This window comes from Perognathus longimembris, chromosome 2, assembly GCF_023159225.1.
Source record: "Perognathus longimembris pacificus isolate PPM17 chromosome 2, ASM2315922v1, whole genome shotgun sequence".
NCBI classification, from domain to species: domain Eukaryota; kingdom Metazoa; phylum Chordata; class Mammalia; order Rodentia; family Heteromyidae; genus Perognathus; species Perognathus longimembris.
This window is the reverse complement of record NC_063162.1, coordinates 118,629,871-118,650,047: the sequence shown is the minus strand read 5'-3', so window position 1 is coordinate 118,650,047 and position 20,177 is coordinate 118,629,871. Positions and strand designations below refer to the sequence as shown.

Sequence of the window (20,177 nt, the reverse complement as noted above, 5' to 3'; positions counted from 1 at the left end):
CCTCCAACACATGGTCCTCCTACTTCTGCCTCCTCAGGTAGGATTACAGGTATATGTCATAAACAAGATCAATTTTTTTTATTTCTATGCATGTATGTTGGGGTGCCCAGTGATCATAGATACAAGTGGATAGTGAATCAAAATTGGGTGATCTTCACATCTCTAAGGATGAAAACTGACTGTCAGTGTCAAGTGTGGTTAACAGGTCAAGTATAACTTTTCTATAGCAAATCTTAACAAGCAGTACCACTGGGTCTTAATATTTCCTTTTCTGCCCAAACGGTTTCTGAATATCTAATGTGTTCCTCCGTGTACCCTGTAGAAAGCCTATAGGAAAAATTTTAACCCCACCCAACTTAAAATAGCTGAGGAAAGAAAACAAACCACTGGGGACTGGAACCACAAGTACTGAACTAAGTAGCATTACGGATGGAGCAGGATAAACATTTTCTTTAACTTCTATGTTTACATTTTGCTATTTGTCTCTGCCTCTGTCTCATTTCGTTTTTTCCAGATATCTTCTCTCCCAACCAGAAATGAAACTAGTTTTCCATGAGGAAATGTCTAATGAAATTTTTAAGTAAAGACTCCATGAAAGCCTTCCTGTTTGATGGCACATACCAAGAATCCCTGCTACTTAGGAAGCAGAAATTAGCATGGTTCAAGGCCAGCCAGGAAAATAGCAACACTTTATATCTCAACAGACAAACTGGGCATTTTGGTAAAGTATTGTGGCACACATCTGTAATACCAGATTATAGATATCTCCACAGGAGATGTAGGTAAGAGATCTCAAAAAAACAAGAAAACTTGTCTGAAAAAATAACTAAAACTTTAAAAGCCTAGGAACATGGCTCAAGTAGCACTTGTCTAGCAAGCTCAAGGACCTGAGTTTAAGCTTTAGTTCAGGGAAGGGTTGGGTGAGAGACTCTATGAGAAAGAGGAGACAGAGCACAAAAATATGAACTAAGGAAGGCTACAAGGAAAGACTAATGTGATTCTCATTAGTGTGGCTCTTATCAGACTTTAATTTTGCTGCTCAGCATTAAAATCAAGACTCTAGTGTTAACAGTTTACCCATGAACATGGTTATTGTAGGTGTTGGTTGGAGAAAAGCATGCTCTGATAGTTTTTATCAGCACTGTAACTACTTCTTATATCTATCTCAATCTCCACACTTTAGAAATAAAATCATTGGCTCATTAATCCTGTTTTACCTTTCCAAGGTGACAGTCAGTATAATGGAGTCATTTTCAAGAAATTAACAAGTGCTTCTGGATTTGTTACTTAAAAAAAAAAGCAAAAAATCAAGTTGCAGAAAGTTGTGTAATAGTAAGGGCTGTAGAAAGTATGTCATCAAACCAAAACCATATATGCCTCAAAACCATATATACCTGTAGGAAACTGAATACTCTGCTTATGGTTCTAACGAATAAAATTTTTTTTAATGATTCTTTTTTTTCCAAATTTTCATTATCAAACTGATGTACAGAGAGGTTACAGTTTCATATGTTAGGCAATGGATACATTTCTTGTGCTATTTGTTACCTCGTCCCTCATACCCCCCTCCCCCTTTCCCTTTCCCCCCATGCGGTGTTCAGTTCACTTATACCAAACAGTTTTGCAAGTATTGCTTTTGTAGTTGTTTTTCTTTTTTTACCCTGTGTCTCTCAATTTTGGTATTCCCTTTCAATTTCCTAGTTCCAATACCAGGATACATGGTTTCCAATATACTCATATAAGATTACAGAGATAGGGGCTGGGGATATAGCCTAGTGGCAAGAGTGCCTGCCTCGGATACACGAGGCCCTAGGTTCGATTCCCCAGCACCACATATACAGAAAACGGCCAGAAGCGGCGCTGTGGCTCAAGTGGCAGAGTGCTAGCCTTGAGCGGGAAGAAGCCAGGGACAGTGCTCAGGCCCTGAGTCCAAGGCCCAGGACTGGCCAAAAAAAAAGATTACAGAGATAGTGTAGGTACAACCACAGGAAGGTGATACAAGAACATCGTCAATAATAGAAGCTACAGATACACATGGGAAGTTGAAAGTAGTTACAACTGTGATATAACTATCATTTCCATAACACGGAGTTCATTTCACTTAGCATCATGTTATGTGATCATAAGGGCTATTGGTCTCTTGTGATCCTCTGCTGTGACTTGCCTAAACCTGTACTAATTATTCCCAATAAAGGAGACCATAGAGTCCATGTTTCTTTGGGTCTGGCTCACTTCACTTAGTATAATTTTTTCCAAGTCCTTCCATTTCCTTACAAATAGGGCAATGTCATTCTTTCTGATAGAGGCATAAAATTCCATTGTGTATATGTACCACATTTTCCTGATCCATTCTAACGAATAAAATTAAATACATTTTTACCCACCAGATACATCTATTGCATGACAATACTTACAGAAAGTTTTGATTTTCTTTGCTATCCAATGAGGAATGAATACTTCGGAAAAAACATTCTTCTAGAACATTTAAAGAACAACTAGATATTTTCTAATTAGTACTCTATTGTGCTATGGAGGAAAAATAATTTTTACCACTTTAATTTCCTGCTTCCAATAAAATCTATATTTGCAGCTACACATTAAAAGTTCATTACTTGTGATAATTGGGAAAAAGTCAACCTTACAAGCTCTGTTTACATATATACTATGAACACCAAACAGACAAAAGCACTAATATAATTAGAAATATAGCAGTGTATGTGTGTTTTATATCTTTACTGTCTCCTATTAGGACTGACTGCTCTATGAGAACAAAGCACTTGCACACATGCCATCTCATTTGTTCTGCATGACACACCAAGAAAGAGTGCTTTTAATCTCTTCTAAAGCTCAGAAAATTCAAGTCACCTGCCCTCATCTACACAGCTAGTTAGTTGATGAACTATCATGATTATCCTGACTCCTGGGCTACTAGCTATCCACTCCAATTTAGCTAGTGTTGACATTTTTTTCACAGCTTTTAGTATCATTTTAATACCATTAGAGATCAAGGTTTTAGGTTATTAAATTGCATTGCCAGCGTAGAACATTCAAAATTACAGTGAGTTACTCATGACTATAATCATTAATCTTCCATATATTAATTCTGAGAATTCAGGAAAAAAGAGAAGACATTTCTACAACTACAGAACAAATTACTTCTCATCAGATAATTTCATGTATCATTTGGTTAAAAACGTTGGCTACTAAGTGACAAAAAGGCCTAGGGAGGAAGCTCCTCCACCATTGTAAACAGGATTTCTTTTGCAAGCAAGTCCTGGATCTTGAAGATAGAATGCAACACTCCTCATTCAGGACTGCAGTAGCTTCTCCATCATTGCTACTGAACAAATACAGTGGGAAGAAATGAGAGTGACTTACAAGCAGGGTTTCAGAAGGCAAAGAATTTATTCTGAAACTCATGGTTCCACTACTACTAAGTAGAACCTATTGCTATCGTCAGGCAATTCAAAATATCAACTTGGTATCTTTGCTTTTGCACCAGTGATCAGATGCACATTGCTTGAGCACACACGTGAAATTAGATCTACTAAAGATGCTGAAGTCTGAAAGGAAGCATCTTAAGGTGAATACTCAAGTGGCAGTGATATACTTTATGCAAGTAAGAATTTCTTTTTAGATTTTTATTTTTGGTGTCAGTGCTGGGGCTTGAACTCAGGCCTGTGTACTATGTTTTAAGCTTTTTTGATCAAGGCTGGTGCTCTACTACTTGAGCTATAGCCCCACTTCTGCCTTCCCCCTTATTTTTGGTGGTTAGTTGGAGATAAGAGTCTCACAAACTTTGCTTCCCTGGCTGGCTTTGAGCCACAATCCTCAGATTTCATCCTCCAGAGTTGCTAGGATTATAAGTGTGACAGTGCCCAGCCAATGAACAATTTCTGATTATCTGAAAGCAAGTATCAGTGCCACTATATTTGCAGCAGTGTTTGTAGCATTGACTGAATTATTAACTAATATTTGTTGTTCCACTCTGAAAAAGAGTTTTCTAAAAGAGCCACAAAAATGGAATGGACTTACAACTTTCATTTCAATAATACCTATACAAGGAAAAAGATAGAAGCAATTACCAAAAGACACAGCAAGAAGTATCTTTGGGACTATGGAACAGAGGAACTGAACACATGATGTATGCTGCTGTGTCATTTGTATGATTACTATATGCCATCTTTTTCCATCCATGAAATTTAAGTATCAGAATATGATAACTCAATAGAACCCTGGAGTTCTACATTCTCCTCTAACCTTATTCCCTCATTGTTAATAATTAGTACATGTCTAGGATAGTCCTAGCTGATGATCATAATAGCTCAATAAATGGACTTCAAGATATGGAAACAGAGGTTTTACTTTGTTGTTGTTGTTTTTAATGGACTGTGTCATTATTTTTTCTTTTGTTTTTTTTCCCCCTTTGCTTTATCCCTTTTTGTCACTATATTTGATTTTGGTACCCTGTGTACAGTATGTAAGTTTATCTGAATTGGGGAAAGGAATGGAGGAGAAACAACAAAATGGTGAGACAAAGGACAAAGGGTGAACCAATGTAACAGCAATACTCACAAAACAATATGTTGAAAATGAACTTTACAACTGGGGGGTTTAGGGGAAGGAAAAGGGAGGGGTAACAATATTCAATAAGAAATGTACTCACTACCTTACATATGTAACTGTAACCCCTCTGTTTATCATCTTGACAATAAAATTAAATTAAAAAAAGAGTATTGATGCTCAAACAAGATTGCTTACTTGAACCTATCTGTGGTACAACCTGGATAGAGTCCAGACCTATGGCTTAGGCTCCTTCTAGAAGATCACTTTCAGGTGTGGAAGTAAACTTCACAAGCAATCTTCTGCCTCAAATGTTTATTATTTTACTTTATGTACTAAACAAAAATACATGTCCAGTGCTAACTGCATATTAGTAAAAGCATATAGCATCAGGAAGAAAATAACAACAACACTTGCTTTGTCCATATTCCAGGAATAAGATTCTTTTTCTTTTTTTCCCCCTTTATTGTCAAAGTGAAGGCATAAGATTCTTACGCTAAAACGGTAAAAAAAAAAAAAAAAAAGTTATCAGTTTTGGAAATGACAACACGGCAGGAGAGATCCTGGTCTCTCAATGTTTCAAAGTTATGTGCTGTACTTCATTGTCATTTGTTCCCTACAGAGCTGTTAGTACATAATACAATGGCACTTCTAAGCCCCAAACCTCAGTTCTTCCTTTCCCTCTTCTCTACAGGGTATCTTGTTTTGTTGTCCATAAGGGTCAGAAGAAAATTTCCTTTTCTTCTGTTGCTTCCTCCATTTTTTTAGTGGTTAATTGGGGCTAAGGGTCTCACAGACTCATTCTTTCTTTCAGAACCTTCAGTCAGTGAAACAGACTACCTCTGACTCAAAAGAAGCTAGAAATACAAAAGAGAAGACTCAACTAGATAAATAAATATAGACAGATACATTCAGAAGAGACATACAGGAGCTAATGACAAAGCAGCATGCAGTGGGTGGTACTCTACCTCACCTGAATTTTCAGATGAGTTTCAATATTGCTTTAAATTGGATCCTCTAAAAGAATATAATGGATTTGATTATGATTTTAGCAGCTGTTATGAAAAATGCTCTACGAAATTAGGATTTTATATATCATATTATACAGAGACAAGTTCCCCACAGTAATACTGTGCGTCATTTAGTTTCTTTCAGTGGATTGACGTTATTTTTGACGTAAATGGAATGCTGCCCCGGGATGAGATACAGGCAGCAAAGGAGCGAGGGGAATGGAGCAGCATAACAATGGGGTCCCTGTGCATCGTGATGTGCATTATCCACCTCAAAACCAGCCATCCCTCGCTGGTGCTATTGTCAACTAAAATACTGAGCATAATGAAGCACTCGGTGGCATTTCAAAACTTGAGCAGTATCTGCATATTATTTAGTCATTACAAGTTCATAAAAAATGGACCCACTGGGATTTGGGTTGATACATCTTGCATTCAGGAGGTGAGTTTAAGCATCTCAGAGAGAGGAGAAGACCTGAGTTAAGTTTCTTGAACAGAATCTACTAGCTACTAGGCCACAAAAACTGGGCTATTTATCTAACCTCTCATAGGTCCCCTGACGACCTTCAACTACAAAATGAGGTTGATAATGACACAATATAATCACTATACTGTTATGAAGATTAAATGCATTAATAGATCCAAAAGTGCTTAGAAGAGTGCTATATAATATGTACTCAATAACTCTCTATTTGCTGACAAAAAGTGATGAGGTACATATGAAAAAAATAAGTTGTAGAACAACTTGTACATTCATTAAGCTATTAAGAAAACAGTTAACACTAGAAGCATTTTCTAATGGTAAATGTGTGATTGTAATTGCACAGAAAACCTGGAAAGATACCCTTCCTACTAGATTATTAGAATACGCGATGTGGGTTAAATGACACTTTTATTTTTGCATGTGTGTTTTGTTTTATGTGGGTTTTTTGCATTTATGTATTATTTGTATAATTAAAATTAATTCAAAAAGGGAAAAACACATCTTTGGCACATTTTCATTTAGAACCATCTCAAGTCCATTCTAACTTAATTATCTCTATGGTTCTAGGATTTGATATTTCCAGATATTAACATGAGCCTGGGAAACGTCAATATCTGCATGATACTGAGAAGGCTCTCCTTCCATTAATTATATCCTTGCCTTGGCTTACTGCTGGAGGATATAACCTAAATAAAGCCCTATGGCTTGGCTTCCAGTATCATATCAGGAAGATGTATTAAATCAAATATCACGAGACCATGTTACATACTTGTGTCTCATCTTAAAACAGCATTTGGTGAGGAGTCTACCTATAGGCAACTTCCATCCTGAATTCAATTGATGGTTGATTTCTTTGCAACCATGAAAAGCTGATCCACTCTGTATTCCAGGAAGTATTTATGAACTTTCCTAGGAAGATAATTTCTTACCACTACATAAAGGTAGATTGTTTTCTGGTCTTAGAATTAGACTTATACTTTTTGTATGAATTATTTCATTTGCTAAGGGCTGACAGAATATTGAAGAGTTCTTTTCTACCTCTTTATCCATAAATACAATCTGAAAAGTATTTGTACGGTATTTGAAATCTAATTTGGATATCTGTCTTAGTGTAATGCTTTCTTGATGTAGCTAAGTATCTAACTTGGGCTTCTTTAGCATGAGATCAAGCTAAGCTCCTGCACCAGGTAAGCAGGGGTCCAAATTTTGCTGTCCATATTTCCAGAGTGACTCTTGAGTAATGGCACCAGCCTGCCCACAGAGGTATTAGCTGCCCCCAGAAAAACAAAGGACATATCATTTGACAATTGTATGGGTGCTTGATTTCTGAGCATACTGAAAGATGTAGAATTTGGATTTGGACACTAAGGAAAGACATTTAAGTATTGGGACAGTCTTTACTACCATCCATCTTTAGATTCTGATAGAGAAGAGATCTATAGATTCTAAAAACTAAGGAAATATAAAATCTAGTCAAACAACAGTATGGTTAGACCTTTCAGCCTTCCGGGACAACCACCACAACGAGGCCATGTGTGTAATAGGGTGTGGGAGGCAGGATATGTGAATGTTCTCTTCTTGACACTGTAGTGTCATTGACACCACCACAATCAACAAGCACCTGCGTTTTAATTCGGGGCTGCCTTCAAGATGTAATCAGTTTTCCAGTCAAAAGTCTCTATATTAGTAACTCTAAGCACGCTAAGTAGGTGACCCCCATAATTACATATTGTAATGTAAAAGCTTCCTTGATTAGTGCAGGAAAAATCTGGCTCTCGTGTCTTTGGTTGAAAGTAAATACAGCTACCTGATAATATGAGAGTTGTGTTTCTAAATCCCAAAGTATCTTTAAACCATAAGATATGATTACATACAACATTAGAAACTGAAGAAAACTTAGGGCCCAAAACAATTCTAAGTATGCTTGGAACAGATGTATAAGAATTTCTTAAGTACTTAGGAAGACTACAAATCTACCAATAATACTTAAGTAGAAAATCAAATATAATAATAAACAAATGCAATTTTAAATGCATGTAGGTGTTTAATTAGGTAAGTGTGTATATAGGAACTAAATATAATTTAAAAATCCATTAACAGCAATTTGCAAGCCAAATTACAAAAAATTAAAAAGTAGGCTTTCAATAACATAACCTGAATAAATCAAATAAATTTTAAACTAAAATAACTACCTGAATGACTTTTTGGGTGTTCATAAACCACTGATCTAAAAACTTACAAGCAATATTTTTTAGTGTGCCGACTTTCTGATGTTTCCACTGTTTCCTTGGAATAACCTTTTGTTATTACCATAATTACCATGCCAAGTAAACAAATTATTCATGTTCGCTTAAAAGATTCAGTAACTCATAATTTGATGTTGGTTTCTGTTATTACTTAAAAAAAAAAACTCTAAGGATTTTAGATACCATAACTACTGATCCAACATGGCTAGAACATATTTTTTAAGACCATACATAGAGAACTATCTCATCTCAACTCCTAGAAATTTATTTGCTTCAGTTTTAATTTTCCAGATGTTTGGATCCCTGTGATTGATCTTATGCTTATGAGATGTCCACTAGATCTCCTAAGTGGAATGTCCATAGGAGCTAAGGGCAGCTGCATCTACAAGTTATACTGTACAGTGCCACCTTCCTCATTTAGGTCCCTTTTCCACTCCAACTTCCTAACCTTTACCTTTAGTCAATTTTCCTCCAGCTGAATTATATGATTACCTTCCAATCTATGTGATTAGAATTCCCTGGTGAAGGAGACCATACACCTAATGGAAGACATACTTTGGAACATAGTTGTCTTTAAAGTCTTCCTCAGGAATGACTGCATTTGGGTTAAAATCATCATTCCTTCCAAAAGATCATGATCATCTTTCCTTCCAAAAGATCATAATCTGTCTTATAGTTCTATTGAAAGCAAAGAAAATTTGAAAGCCAAACAAAACATTATTTAGCCTATTTTTCAAAAAAAATGAACAGAAAATTTACTTAAAGCTCATTCTGACAAAATAATGTGTCTCCTACTAAAGTAGCTCAAATGTCTCTTTCAAGTCTGTGGGCATGCTAGGAAAGCACTTTACTATTTGATCCACACCCTGGGCCCACTGGTTGGCTCTCTTCTGTTACTACTCTCTACCTTGTTATGATTGAAGGATTTGAAGGCCCTGGGAAGACAGTGAAAAATGAAGCAAGGATAACCACTATTTCACCATATACCTCCTTTTAAATGTCTCATTGAATAAAAGAAGTTTTAATGGTTTCCATTTGTACAGATTCAAAATTTGCACAACAGTAGACAGGCAATTTAGGTGCTTTTTTTTTTGTAAGAAGATAGATACTGACTTTAATGATATGCCAGAAAGTAATCAATAAATATTGATTTCTCATTCATTTGGCTTGTTCGTTACATTTTTCCATAGTGGTTTTCTAGGAAATGCTCGCTTTTTTCATTAGTGACATTCAGTAATATTTCATAGTCAAAAATACTGGTTCAGGTAAAATTAAAAAAAATTTGCACAGAAAAAGTAAAAATTATAAAAAAAACTTTATAAGAAAATTGTATCTGCATGTATGATTTTTAAAAGCTTGAGTTTACTCCAGAATTACCCTCTACCCCAGTTTTGAACTAGCCAATGTGACAACTTGGAATAATTACCTCATTGCCTTGAATTTAGTGCTATTGTGTGGGACATTCCAGATAAATTACTACTCCAGCGTTAGCTTTCCTTTTAATGGCTTTCTTTTTAATGAATTTAGGCTTTAATCATGCCTTTTAACCTTACTTTAAAATTCTAGGCTCCAGTGCTAAAAGTGAATGCTTAATATACTCATCAGGAAATAAGTCAGACATAGAGGTAAAGGTCTAGGCAGGCCTCAATCCACAGGTATCTGAAAGAATCACAAGCATGGAGGCTCCAAAAGGAAAAGAAAAAAAAAAGAACAACAAAAAGATTTCTAAAACAGTCCAATGATCTCCAGAACTTCCCTACTGATATAAATGCATGACTGGTATACGCCTTTTTCCTCAATAAAGCTTACATTAATAGTTTAAGCCTAGTTTTCTTCAGTAGTTTTTCCAGTTACCTTCCATTTTCTTTACTTCAAAAATTCTATTTTAAAATACTTTGTTTACCAAAAGTATATACCACATGGAAAAGAAAAGAGTTCTTAGGCACCCCCTATAATAAACTTAGTGTTTCTGAAGCCCTCTCTATGCCTTATTTCCAATTGCACATGTACTCTTTTCCTAGTCATTATAAAAATGCATTCCTCTTTTAAAGAATATACTGATCAAGTTTGCTTTCTTCAAAGCTTTTATACATTAGGTAATGAATTGTATATAACATTCTGCAATTGGGAGTTTGAGTTTTGATTACCTGCATGTAGAAGAGTATGACAAGAATCAATTTATGTTTAACTGTGGCCAAAATGAATGCTTTTGCAGTGACTTTACTGTTGTTTTTGTGTGGTGATGGGGAATGAACTCAGGACTGTGAACATACTAGGCAAGTGCTCTGTTATGAGCTACATCTCCAGCCCCAGTGGTGAACATTTGAATATGTCATTGGTACAAATGGCAAGAGTTTCTAAAAGGTGAATATATACTCTAAAGTGAACTTGTTGGGCCATATAATTTGTACCTTCTCCATTTTACTGCATAATATCATACTGTTTTAACAAAATACCTCTATGATTTTTTTTCCTTTTCTCCTTCCTCCTCCCCACATGCTAGCTATCATGTTACTGTGAAATTTTGTATTTCTTAGTTATGTTATTTTTGCTAATGAGAGCATTTATGTTATTTACTAACCATTGGGTTTTTCCCTTTTGTGAACTGCTTGCTTATGTGTTCTGACCATTTTTCTATTGTTAGTTGTGTTTTCTTACAATTGGTACGAGGCCTTAATATATTCTAGGTGATAATATTTTTAATACATTATATGTGCTACACTTTTCTTCTGTCATTCCTCGGCTTCTCTATTCATGCCTTTTATGATGTCTTTGGAAAATTAGATTTTCTAGACATTATTGTGGCCAGATTTATCAAAACTTTCCTATGGTTTAGAATTTTGTATTTTAAGATATCATGTAATCACTATAGATTTTCTTACCAAAGGCTTAAAATATTGCCTTTCATATCTGACATTATATCTACTTGGAGACTTTTTCATGATGTTGTATGGTGGGGTATGAGTTTATTATTTTCAGGATGGATAGATGGCTAAATTTCCCAGAACCACACATGAGGCCATCCTCTCCTCAGGTCTGCAGATGCATCCCACTGTCACACTGACACGGATTTATCCATCTGGACTTTATTCTACTGCATCAATCAACTTGACAGTTGAGAGAGACCCACCACCTTCATCATTTTTGCCTCATAATAAATTTTGTTATTTGGAAGAATGGTTCATCTTACTCTTCCTCAGAGATATCTTGACTCTCTTGGGCCAAATTTTTCATCAATACACATTGAGAAAACATCAAACTAAAATTTAAAGGCCATTTCTTAAAAATCTCACTTTAATTTGGATTGAAATTGTATATGTAGTTTAATTTAGCCTGGGACATTTAAAAATACTGAGGCTAGCGCTTTCTCTTCCTATTTATACGGAATTTTCAATGTTTTCCTTTCTGAGAGCCTTCAGTATCTTTTGCTAAATTCTGTTCTAGCTCTCTCTATTACCATGTTAAATTGAATCTTGTTAAAACAATATATTGTCTTGTTTGAACTGATTCTTCTTCCTTTTTTTTTTTTTTTTTTTTTTTTTGGCCAGGCTTAAACTCAGCTTAAACTCAGAGCCTGGGCACTGTCCCTGAGCTTCTTTTTTGCTCAAAGCTAGCACTCTACCACTTGAGCCACGGCACCACTTCTGGAATTTTCTGTTGATGTGGTACTGAGGAATCAAACATGGGGCTTCATGCATGCTAGGCAAGCACTTACCACTGAGCCACATTCCCTGCCCAACTGCTTCTTTTAAAAAAAAAATTGCTTGCTTTTATTGTAAAGGTGATGTATAGAGGGGTTATAGTTACATAAGTCAGGTAAGGAGTAAATTTCTTTTTTTTTCCTCCTTTGTTGCTGTTTTTGATTTCTGTGCCTTTTTGTATGTAAGTTTTTGTATGTAAGTTTATCTGTTTTGGAGAGCGGGGGGGGGCACAAAAATGGTGGGACAAAGGGCAAACAAATGCAGCAGTGACACTCACTAGACAGACACTGTTGAAAATGAACTGCACCACTTGCTGGAGAGAGGGATCAGGAAGGAAAAACACTAGGAGAAATGAAGGAAGAGGTGATGCTTAATGTTTTTTAGAGCCATCTATTTTACTAAATTCTATGACTTTTCAGTACTTTCACTTATTCATTAAAAAATCAGAACAATGGCAACTTTATGCCTTTCTTTCAATGGTGTTTAGCTCTTAAATATTTTCTTTTGCTTATCTGGTAGTACTTTCTAGGACCCCTTGGTCAATATTAGAAGAGGCAATGGTACAATTAGTGGTAAAAAGTTGAAAGCATTTTTAATTTTTAAAGAAATTCTGGATTTCACATAATACAATGTTTGATGGAGACTTCTGTTATCTTCAGATTATTGAAGTAAGGGAGTTTTTTCACAGTTTTAGTTGGATGAAACTTATTATTAATTAATAGGTATTAAACTTTATTAAATGTTTGTCTTTACCCATGGAGAAAATTACATTCATTTTTCTCTTAGCTAATGTGTGAATTATGAGGCTTACTGATGTTAAATCAATGTTAGGGTCTTTGCATAGACACAAGTTGGTCATGATAAATTACATTTCTGGGTTTGGCTTGCTAATATTTAACTTAGGGTATTTTAATAGCTTTCTATTAGTTAATTTTCAGTGTAACTGGTTTTCCTCAGCAACCTATTGTGAGATCGTTTTTGGTTTGTTTCTATCCCTTCTGAAGTACATCTTTTAGAAATTTTCTAAATTCTTCCTGGCAAATTCTTGGAATTTGCTTATCTGAAATGTACTTCTGTCTACTTAATTTTATTTTTGTTTTGTTGAAACAGTGTCTTTTTGGAGTTACAGGCTTTCTGAAGTTGTTGTTGTTTTTTTGCTATTCCTGGGATTTGTTCTCAGAGCCTAAGCACTGTCTATGGCTCTTGCCACAGAGCCACTTCTGGCCTTTTCTGTTTATGAGGTGCTGAGAAATCAAACCCAGGGCTTCATGCATGCTAGGCAATCACTCTACTGCTATGCCACATTCCCAGTCCCCTCTGTTTTATTTTTAAAGACAAATTTTTTTTTTCCCAGTCCTGGAGCTTGAACTCAGGACCTGGGTTTTGTCCCTCAGCATTTTAGCTCAAAGCTAGCATTCTAACACATGGGATACAACTCCACTTTTGGCTTTATAGTGGTTAATTTGAGATAAACTCTCACAGACTTTCCTGTGCTGGCTGGCTTTGAACTGCAATCCTCAATATCAACTTCCTGAGTAGTTACGATTATAGGACTCCAACTTTTAATGACACTTTTATTAAGTAAATGTGTTGACAGCTATTTTCTCTCAGTATTTTGAAGATATTGTTCTATTGTCCTCTAGCCTTCATTTTTGCTATAATCTGGTTTCAGTATAATTCAATGTTTTCACTTTCTTTTAGTGTCTCTTCATGTTGTAACTACAGATTTACTTTTATTTATTTCACTTAGAATTGCTTAAGTTTTTAAAATAATCTGTTCTTTAAACATGTCCTTTAAACCTACCTCTAAGACCCTACTTTTAAAAAAATATAATAGATAACAAAAGTGACATCTATATAAGGTAGTACAATGTATCACCATAAGTGGCAACTTAATATTAGTTGAACTTGATTAAAACTCTCTTAACTTACAAGGTGTGGTTTCCCTAGTTTGTACACCTTAGAGAATTATAAATGAATTAGATCAATTCTAACTATAAAATTTCACAGTAGTGTGGAGCTCATCTAGCTAGGAGTTGGGCTCGGTAAGTTTCTATCTGATGGTCCCATACATTAGAAGAGGTTATGAGATGCCTAAGGAGAAAATGACAGTGTCAATTTGAGATTCTACACATTTTATATAATATTATAAAAACCATTATAAGTAAAACGAGTGACTCATGCCTTTCTACCATACTACTCAGGTAGTTGAGATCTGAGGACTGCAGTTCAAAACCACACTGGGCAGGAAAATCTGTAAGACTTTTATCTCCAATAAATGACTAGAAAGTATAGCTGTGTTTTAAGTGGTAGAGTACAAGCCTTGAGCAAAAAGCTCTGGGAAAGCACCCAGGCCTCAATTTCAAGCCTCAGGACTGACACTAAAAAAAAAAAAAAAAAAAAAAAGAGTAAATAAAATAAAAATGAAAAACCATTACATTAACTGAGAGTTACTGTAACTGTGGTAAATCTTTGCATAGTTTAAAAAGGTTAAAACAGGGGGCTGGGGATATGGCCTAGTGGCAAGAGAGCTTGCCTCATATACATGAAGCCCTGGGTTCAATTCCCCAGCACCACATATACAGAAAATGGCCAGAAGTGGCGCTGTGGCTCAAGTGGCAGAGTGCGAGCCTTGAGCAAAGAGAAGCCAAGGACAGTGCTCAGGCCCTGAGTCTAAGGCCCAGGACTGGCAAAAATAAATAAATAAATAAATAAAAATAAAAAGGTTACAACAATTCAATATTGAGAGTCACATAATTATCCAGCCCCAATCAGGAAAGCTCTGTTCCAGAAGATCAGATCCACATAGATGAAACAGATACTTAAGTTCTTCCTTTCCTCCTCCTTCCTGCCTCCTCTCCTTTTCTCTTCTTTCACTCTTTCTCTCACCCTCCCTCCCTCCCTCCCTCCCTCCCTCCCTCCCTCCCTTCCTTCTTTCTTCCCTCCCTCTCTCCCTCCCTCCCTTCCTTTCTCCCTCTCTCCTTCCTTCCTTCCTTCCTTTCTTTTTCAGGCGAGGTGTCTTTTATTTAGCTGTGTGCAACATTTGTTCACCACCACCATGATGATGAAGAACAGCCACTATTTCTTTCTGATCCAGTATTTCATTAACCTGTACTTGACAGCCTGCTGCTGCTACAGCCCTCATTGTAACACTCTAGATGTTGGAAAGGAGGTGAGATCAGGGCAGTCCAGAACTGGGTGCTGAAGCAGAAATCACGGCTTGCCCTGGATCCACGCTGCTGTGAAAGGAGGTGGGACATCTTTCAGTGTTGAAAGACTCCTGTAAGGAGGTCCACAGCCTGCCTTTCTTTTCTAAGCCTTTGGTACTTCTGTGTTCCCTAGCAACAGAAGCAAAGGATCATTTGGAAAAAAAGTACTTTCCAGAGCATTCTTATCTAGCTCCTGACCAAACCATTTGGGTTTATGTGATTGAGCAATTGAAATTCAAGGAGATGTATTACTAACTGCTTGGCTATGATGCTGGAGACACACCTTTAGCTCTGTGTGGCACCAGTGTGAGAGGACTGGGCCTGGTTTCACTAAGAATTAGTAGTCTCCCCATCTCACAGCGGACTGACAGTGTTGCTAGGGAAACTGGTAATTATGTGGCAAAATGGAGGGTGTAGAATGGAAAAAGAGTTCAGAAAAAAAAATAAAGTTTTGATCCAAATCAGTATGTTAATAGTATAGCACGTTGATCTTCTGTAGTCATATAATTTAATAAATACCATTAATTATATGTTTGATAAGACACAGCTCTCTAAAATGAAAGAATTGGATAGTAATGAAAAGCTGTGGGTTACAGATTATATTCTGTGCATACCACAGCAAGAGCATGTATTTATAATAAACTACAATTCATTTTAAAGTTAAAACAATCAAAAGGTGAAGAAAGCCCACATTCATTTAGTTTCTGGCCTTTTTTGTTTGTTGGTTGTTGTTTTTTTGCCAGTTCTGGTGCTTGAACTCAGGGCCTGAGCACTGTCCCTGGCTTCTTTTTGCTCAAGGCTAGCACTTCCGGCTTTTTTTAAATATATGTGGAGCTGAAGAATCGAACCCAGGGCTTCATGTATATGAGGCGAGCACTTTTATCACTAGGCCATATTCCCAGCCCCTGTTTCTGGCCTTTTTAAAGACATTAATCATATGGTGTCCCAGGTATATAATTACACATAGGCTAATGAAATCACTAAGTCATTATAGCCTCAAAACACTCCTGGGAAGGGAGGAGGAAAATATTTTCACTATTTTTATATCATTCAGTTTAAAACCAACCCAGAGAGGTTGAGCTATTTTCCTGAAGTCACACAGCTCCTCAGAGTAAGGTTGTTGCTGAACCATCCTCTTCAGCTACCCAAAGGCATTTTTGGTAAATCATATCCTTTTTAGGGAACCCCCACAATAGTGTAAATCAAAACCCTAGATATGAGTTTCATTCAATACAGATATTTCCAATGCTTTTCATTTTTAATGGCTGCAAGGTTGAGATTTTCTAAATGCTTATATTAAAGCATTTGATTTTGATAAGATAAAAGCTTAGAAGACAGACTCCAACCGTGACAAGATTTTTCCTTCTTTTCCAGAGCAGGCAAGCATTTTCCACTTTTGAATCTGTGGGTCAGAAAATGGAGATAAGCCCAAATTACACAGTCTTTAACATTTATTTTTAAGGTTGGATTAAACAAACCTTGACTTAGGCCATCCTGACAAGATGTGTGCTTGACCTCCACGTTCTCCATGCTGTCTCCTTTGGACACTTCTCCAAGAGATGTTCTTCTCTCAAAGATGTTGTTGTTATTGTTAACTTGAGTCCCATTTTGCTTAAGTAGTCTGAATACCTCAGCTTCCAAATCTCTAATCTAGGGGAAAAATCCATTCATGAACTCTTAATCCAGCACCCCATTCCCAGTACTCAAATGGTCTCATTATTAGCTTTGAAAATACAACTCACCCTCACTTGGAGGCCTTGAACTTCCACAATATGAGCTTTTTCCAAATCTTCTAGTTTCTTCCTTTCTACTTCCTGTCTTTTGAGGAAGTCAAGTTCTCTTAAGAAAGAAATAAAAGATCTGATTGTAATAAATGTGAAAGTTCTTATCTGGAGGCATAAAACTACAAAGTGGCATAAATAACCAGATAGATATGCAAACAAACTCAAATACAGTTAGAAGAAAAACAATCATAGTAATGAAAGAAAACAAAGCATCTTTATAGGTCACACAGAATAGAGAAACCTGTTTAGATTTTGCTATGCTTTTTATTTGTGTAGTACACACAAAATAAAATGACCTGCTAATGACCTGCCTAGGGTGATTTAGTGGCGGTAATTACGTTTCAGTGTCATACACATAAGTAAATGGCTAGGAACTGGATGGCAGAATTACATGATTGCCTTCCATGGGTAATGTGGGAGGGGCCTGAGTGGGCCAGAAGCTTGGAGGGAACCTTTACTTGCATACCTAAAGAGAATACAAGAAGGAGCAATAACTCCATTCTGAAAGCTGAGAAGATAATGTAAAAATTTGGTAAATGTCATTACAAAATTATTACATGAAAGAACTGGGTACGATGTTTTTTGGTGAAAAGTTACAATAGTGATATACTAAATTCACAGTACCAAGGAAAAATTTCCTTCTTTTTTTTAACAACAAGGCTTCTATGGCTGTCTCTTTTAAATATTAAAAATATTATTTCTATGACAGGAAACAGAGGAATGATGAATCTGACACAAATATATAGCTTCTCAGGCTTCACAAGGAAGATCACATTTTATTTTAGGTAGCCAAAAACGAATGAAAAAAAAAAATCCTAAAGAAAAACTCTATTAAAAATCTTCCTGGACATTTCCTGTAACATTACACCCAAATCCAAGCTATAGAAGCAAAGCAGCTGCAGCTCAAAAAAAAAAAAAGCTGCTGAAAGGCAAAAGCTGAGTGTGGTAATGGTGTTCACTGTAGTGAACAGGACTTGTGATTTTTCTCAACAAAGAGAAATGCAGAGAGACAGGGTTGGGAGGTTTGTCTGGTCAATATTTTTACCCTGTATGCACTGAGGGAAAGCCTGCAGTTACTGATTCTATAGACACAGATTGAAGTAGCCTGACCCAGGCCCCAAGTGTTCCTTTGCATATACCATATCCAATAGTAAGGCACTATTCACAACTTCAATGGGGATTCTTGCCCTTCAATCAGAAATTTTCCAAGAAAATAGAAAGTCCATTGTTGAACAGTAACTATCAATCAAAACACTAGGAGGCACATGTCAGGAGTTAGTTTGCAATGTTAGAAGTTCATATACAAACCCTACTCTCACACACAAAAATGATAAAAAGTGATTTCCAAAATATAATTACTAAGTCCAGATAATTTAGCAATGAGTTCTTAAAGAGAAAATCCTCAGGTTATCATTTCCATTCCACTAAATGTTTGAATAGAAACCTTCTTTAGATATACATTAAAACTATTCTTTAGTTACAGAAGCTGCTTACTTTTGTTGAAAATCCTTGATCAGTTTTTTTGCCTTGTTGTATTTCTTTTCTAAGGCCTGATACTGGCTTTGAGTCTCTTTGAGATGCTCATTCACTGTGTGGCACAATGTTTGAGCCTCGATCCAGTAGCTCTCCAGCTTCAGCATTCTTTCCTTATTCTCTTCAATGTTCTGCTGGAGCTGGTTTTTTTCAAGTTCCCACCTTACTTTTTCATTTTCTGCTGCTTGCAGCTGGAGAAAGCAAATGGCAAACAAGAGGATTTGGTTACAGCATATTCTGGATCAAATCACATTGTTAGGTATACTCAATCATAAAACACCTGAGATGAGAAAAGCAGTTATTATTTTCCATAATCCCACGCAGGAGAAAATGGAAGTCTTGAAAAATAATCATAAAATACAGATTTGTTACCAATTCCCATGACCTCTCCTTTACTTTGTCTCCAGTTTCTGTTTCCATGTGTCTTTCAAAATACATGCCATCCTGGTCCACCACACTACATTTTACAGAAGTTTAACAAGGATCATTGAAGCGGGGATAAAAGTCACTTATCAACGCCACCACTCTGGTCTTCAAACTAGTTATTTAGTTTTCTTCTTATGTCTTCTTTAAAGTTAAAAAAAATACTGTCATTTTAAACTATCTCTACAAAAGTAAGACATTCCAAAATCAGATAGTATTTAGTGAATGGAAATATATTTACATATGTACATATATATTTATATGTAAGACAAGCATATGTTATGTGTAAAATTTTAATTGAATACATTTGTGAAATGGATTACAAAATTTAAAAGTAACCCACACCACTTCCAAATTAGGAATTCTATTACTAACATTGACAATAAACATAGTTAATTAGGTTAATCTGTGGCTATCATATGCCAACATAATAGTTAAAAATAAATAACTTGGTAGTTTACAGTGTTTTCTAAGTTAAATGTTTATAATCTTACACTAAGCTTTGTTAAAGTATTTAGGCTCATAGAAGATCTTTTTTCTCCTAATAATAAAGAACAATTTAAAAAGTACCTGCTACTTTTCTGTCAAGAAAAGAATTCCAATTTAAAATAGAACCTTTTTATCCTGCATCATTTATTAAGCAACACTTTGTATCATGTTGTTTACTTACCAACCACTACTAATTTAAAAAATGACTATTCGCAGTGCCGGGCTGACACCATGAATGATGTACGACGTGTTTTGACTAAAGAGCTCTGGAGCATATTAGCTAAGAATATCATTTAGCTGAAACAGCCTTGCTAATTCACCTCAATTTAAAACACATGGAAAAATCAAAACAAGCATTCAATGTGAATAAGGAAACAAATAATTAGTGGTGGGAATAATTATGTCTTAATTTTTGAAAGATCAGAGAAGCAATAAAGAATATTATTTAAAGTAATTTCAAAGATATTTTTAAACCTTTGAAACTATATATATATATTTTGCCCAAACTAAAAACAATTGCTAGGACTGGGTCTCATCCAAGTGCCTCATAATCTGCCAATTAAAAATGTCCTTTTGAATCTTGTGTTATTTCACCTAAAGACTAAAAATACATATTGCTTTTCATAAAAAATTTCCTCCCTAACATCTAAATTAGATGAACTAAAGTTGCCTGAAAACTTACTGTAATATCTGGTACCTAAAATCAGTTAGGCAATGTGTCATGTTGTTCATAAT

The 20,177-nt window shown here is 35.7% G+C and overlaps 1 protein-coding gene across 6 annotated transcripts in view; it reads right to left on the bottom strand.

Annotated features, from left to right (window-relative positions):
- The window catches only part of Ppp1r9a (protein phosphatase 1 regulatory subunit 9A), a 275,864-nt gene that overhangs the window by 25,593 nt on the left and 230,094 nt on the right, over positions 1-20,177 (bottom strand). For all 6 annotated transcript variants that reach the window (XM_048340051.1, XM_048340052.1, XM_048340055.1 and 3 more), the window contains 3 exons: positions 18,492-18,721; positions 16,956-17,052; positions 16,692-16,863 (listed from right to left, as the gene is read on the bottom strand). In XM_048340051.1, coding sequence (XP_048196008.1) covers positions 16,692-16,863; positions 16,956-17,052; positions 18,492-18,721 — 499 coding nt within the window. The remainder of the gene's footprint in view (positions 1-16,691; positions 16,864-16,955; positions 17,053-18,491; positions 18,722-20,177) is intronic.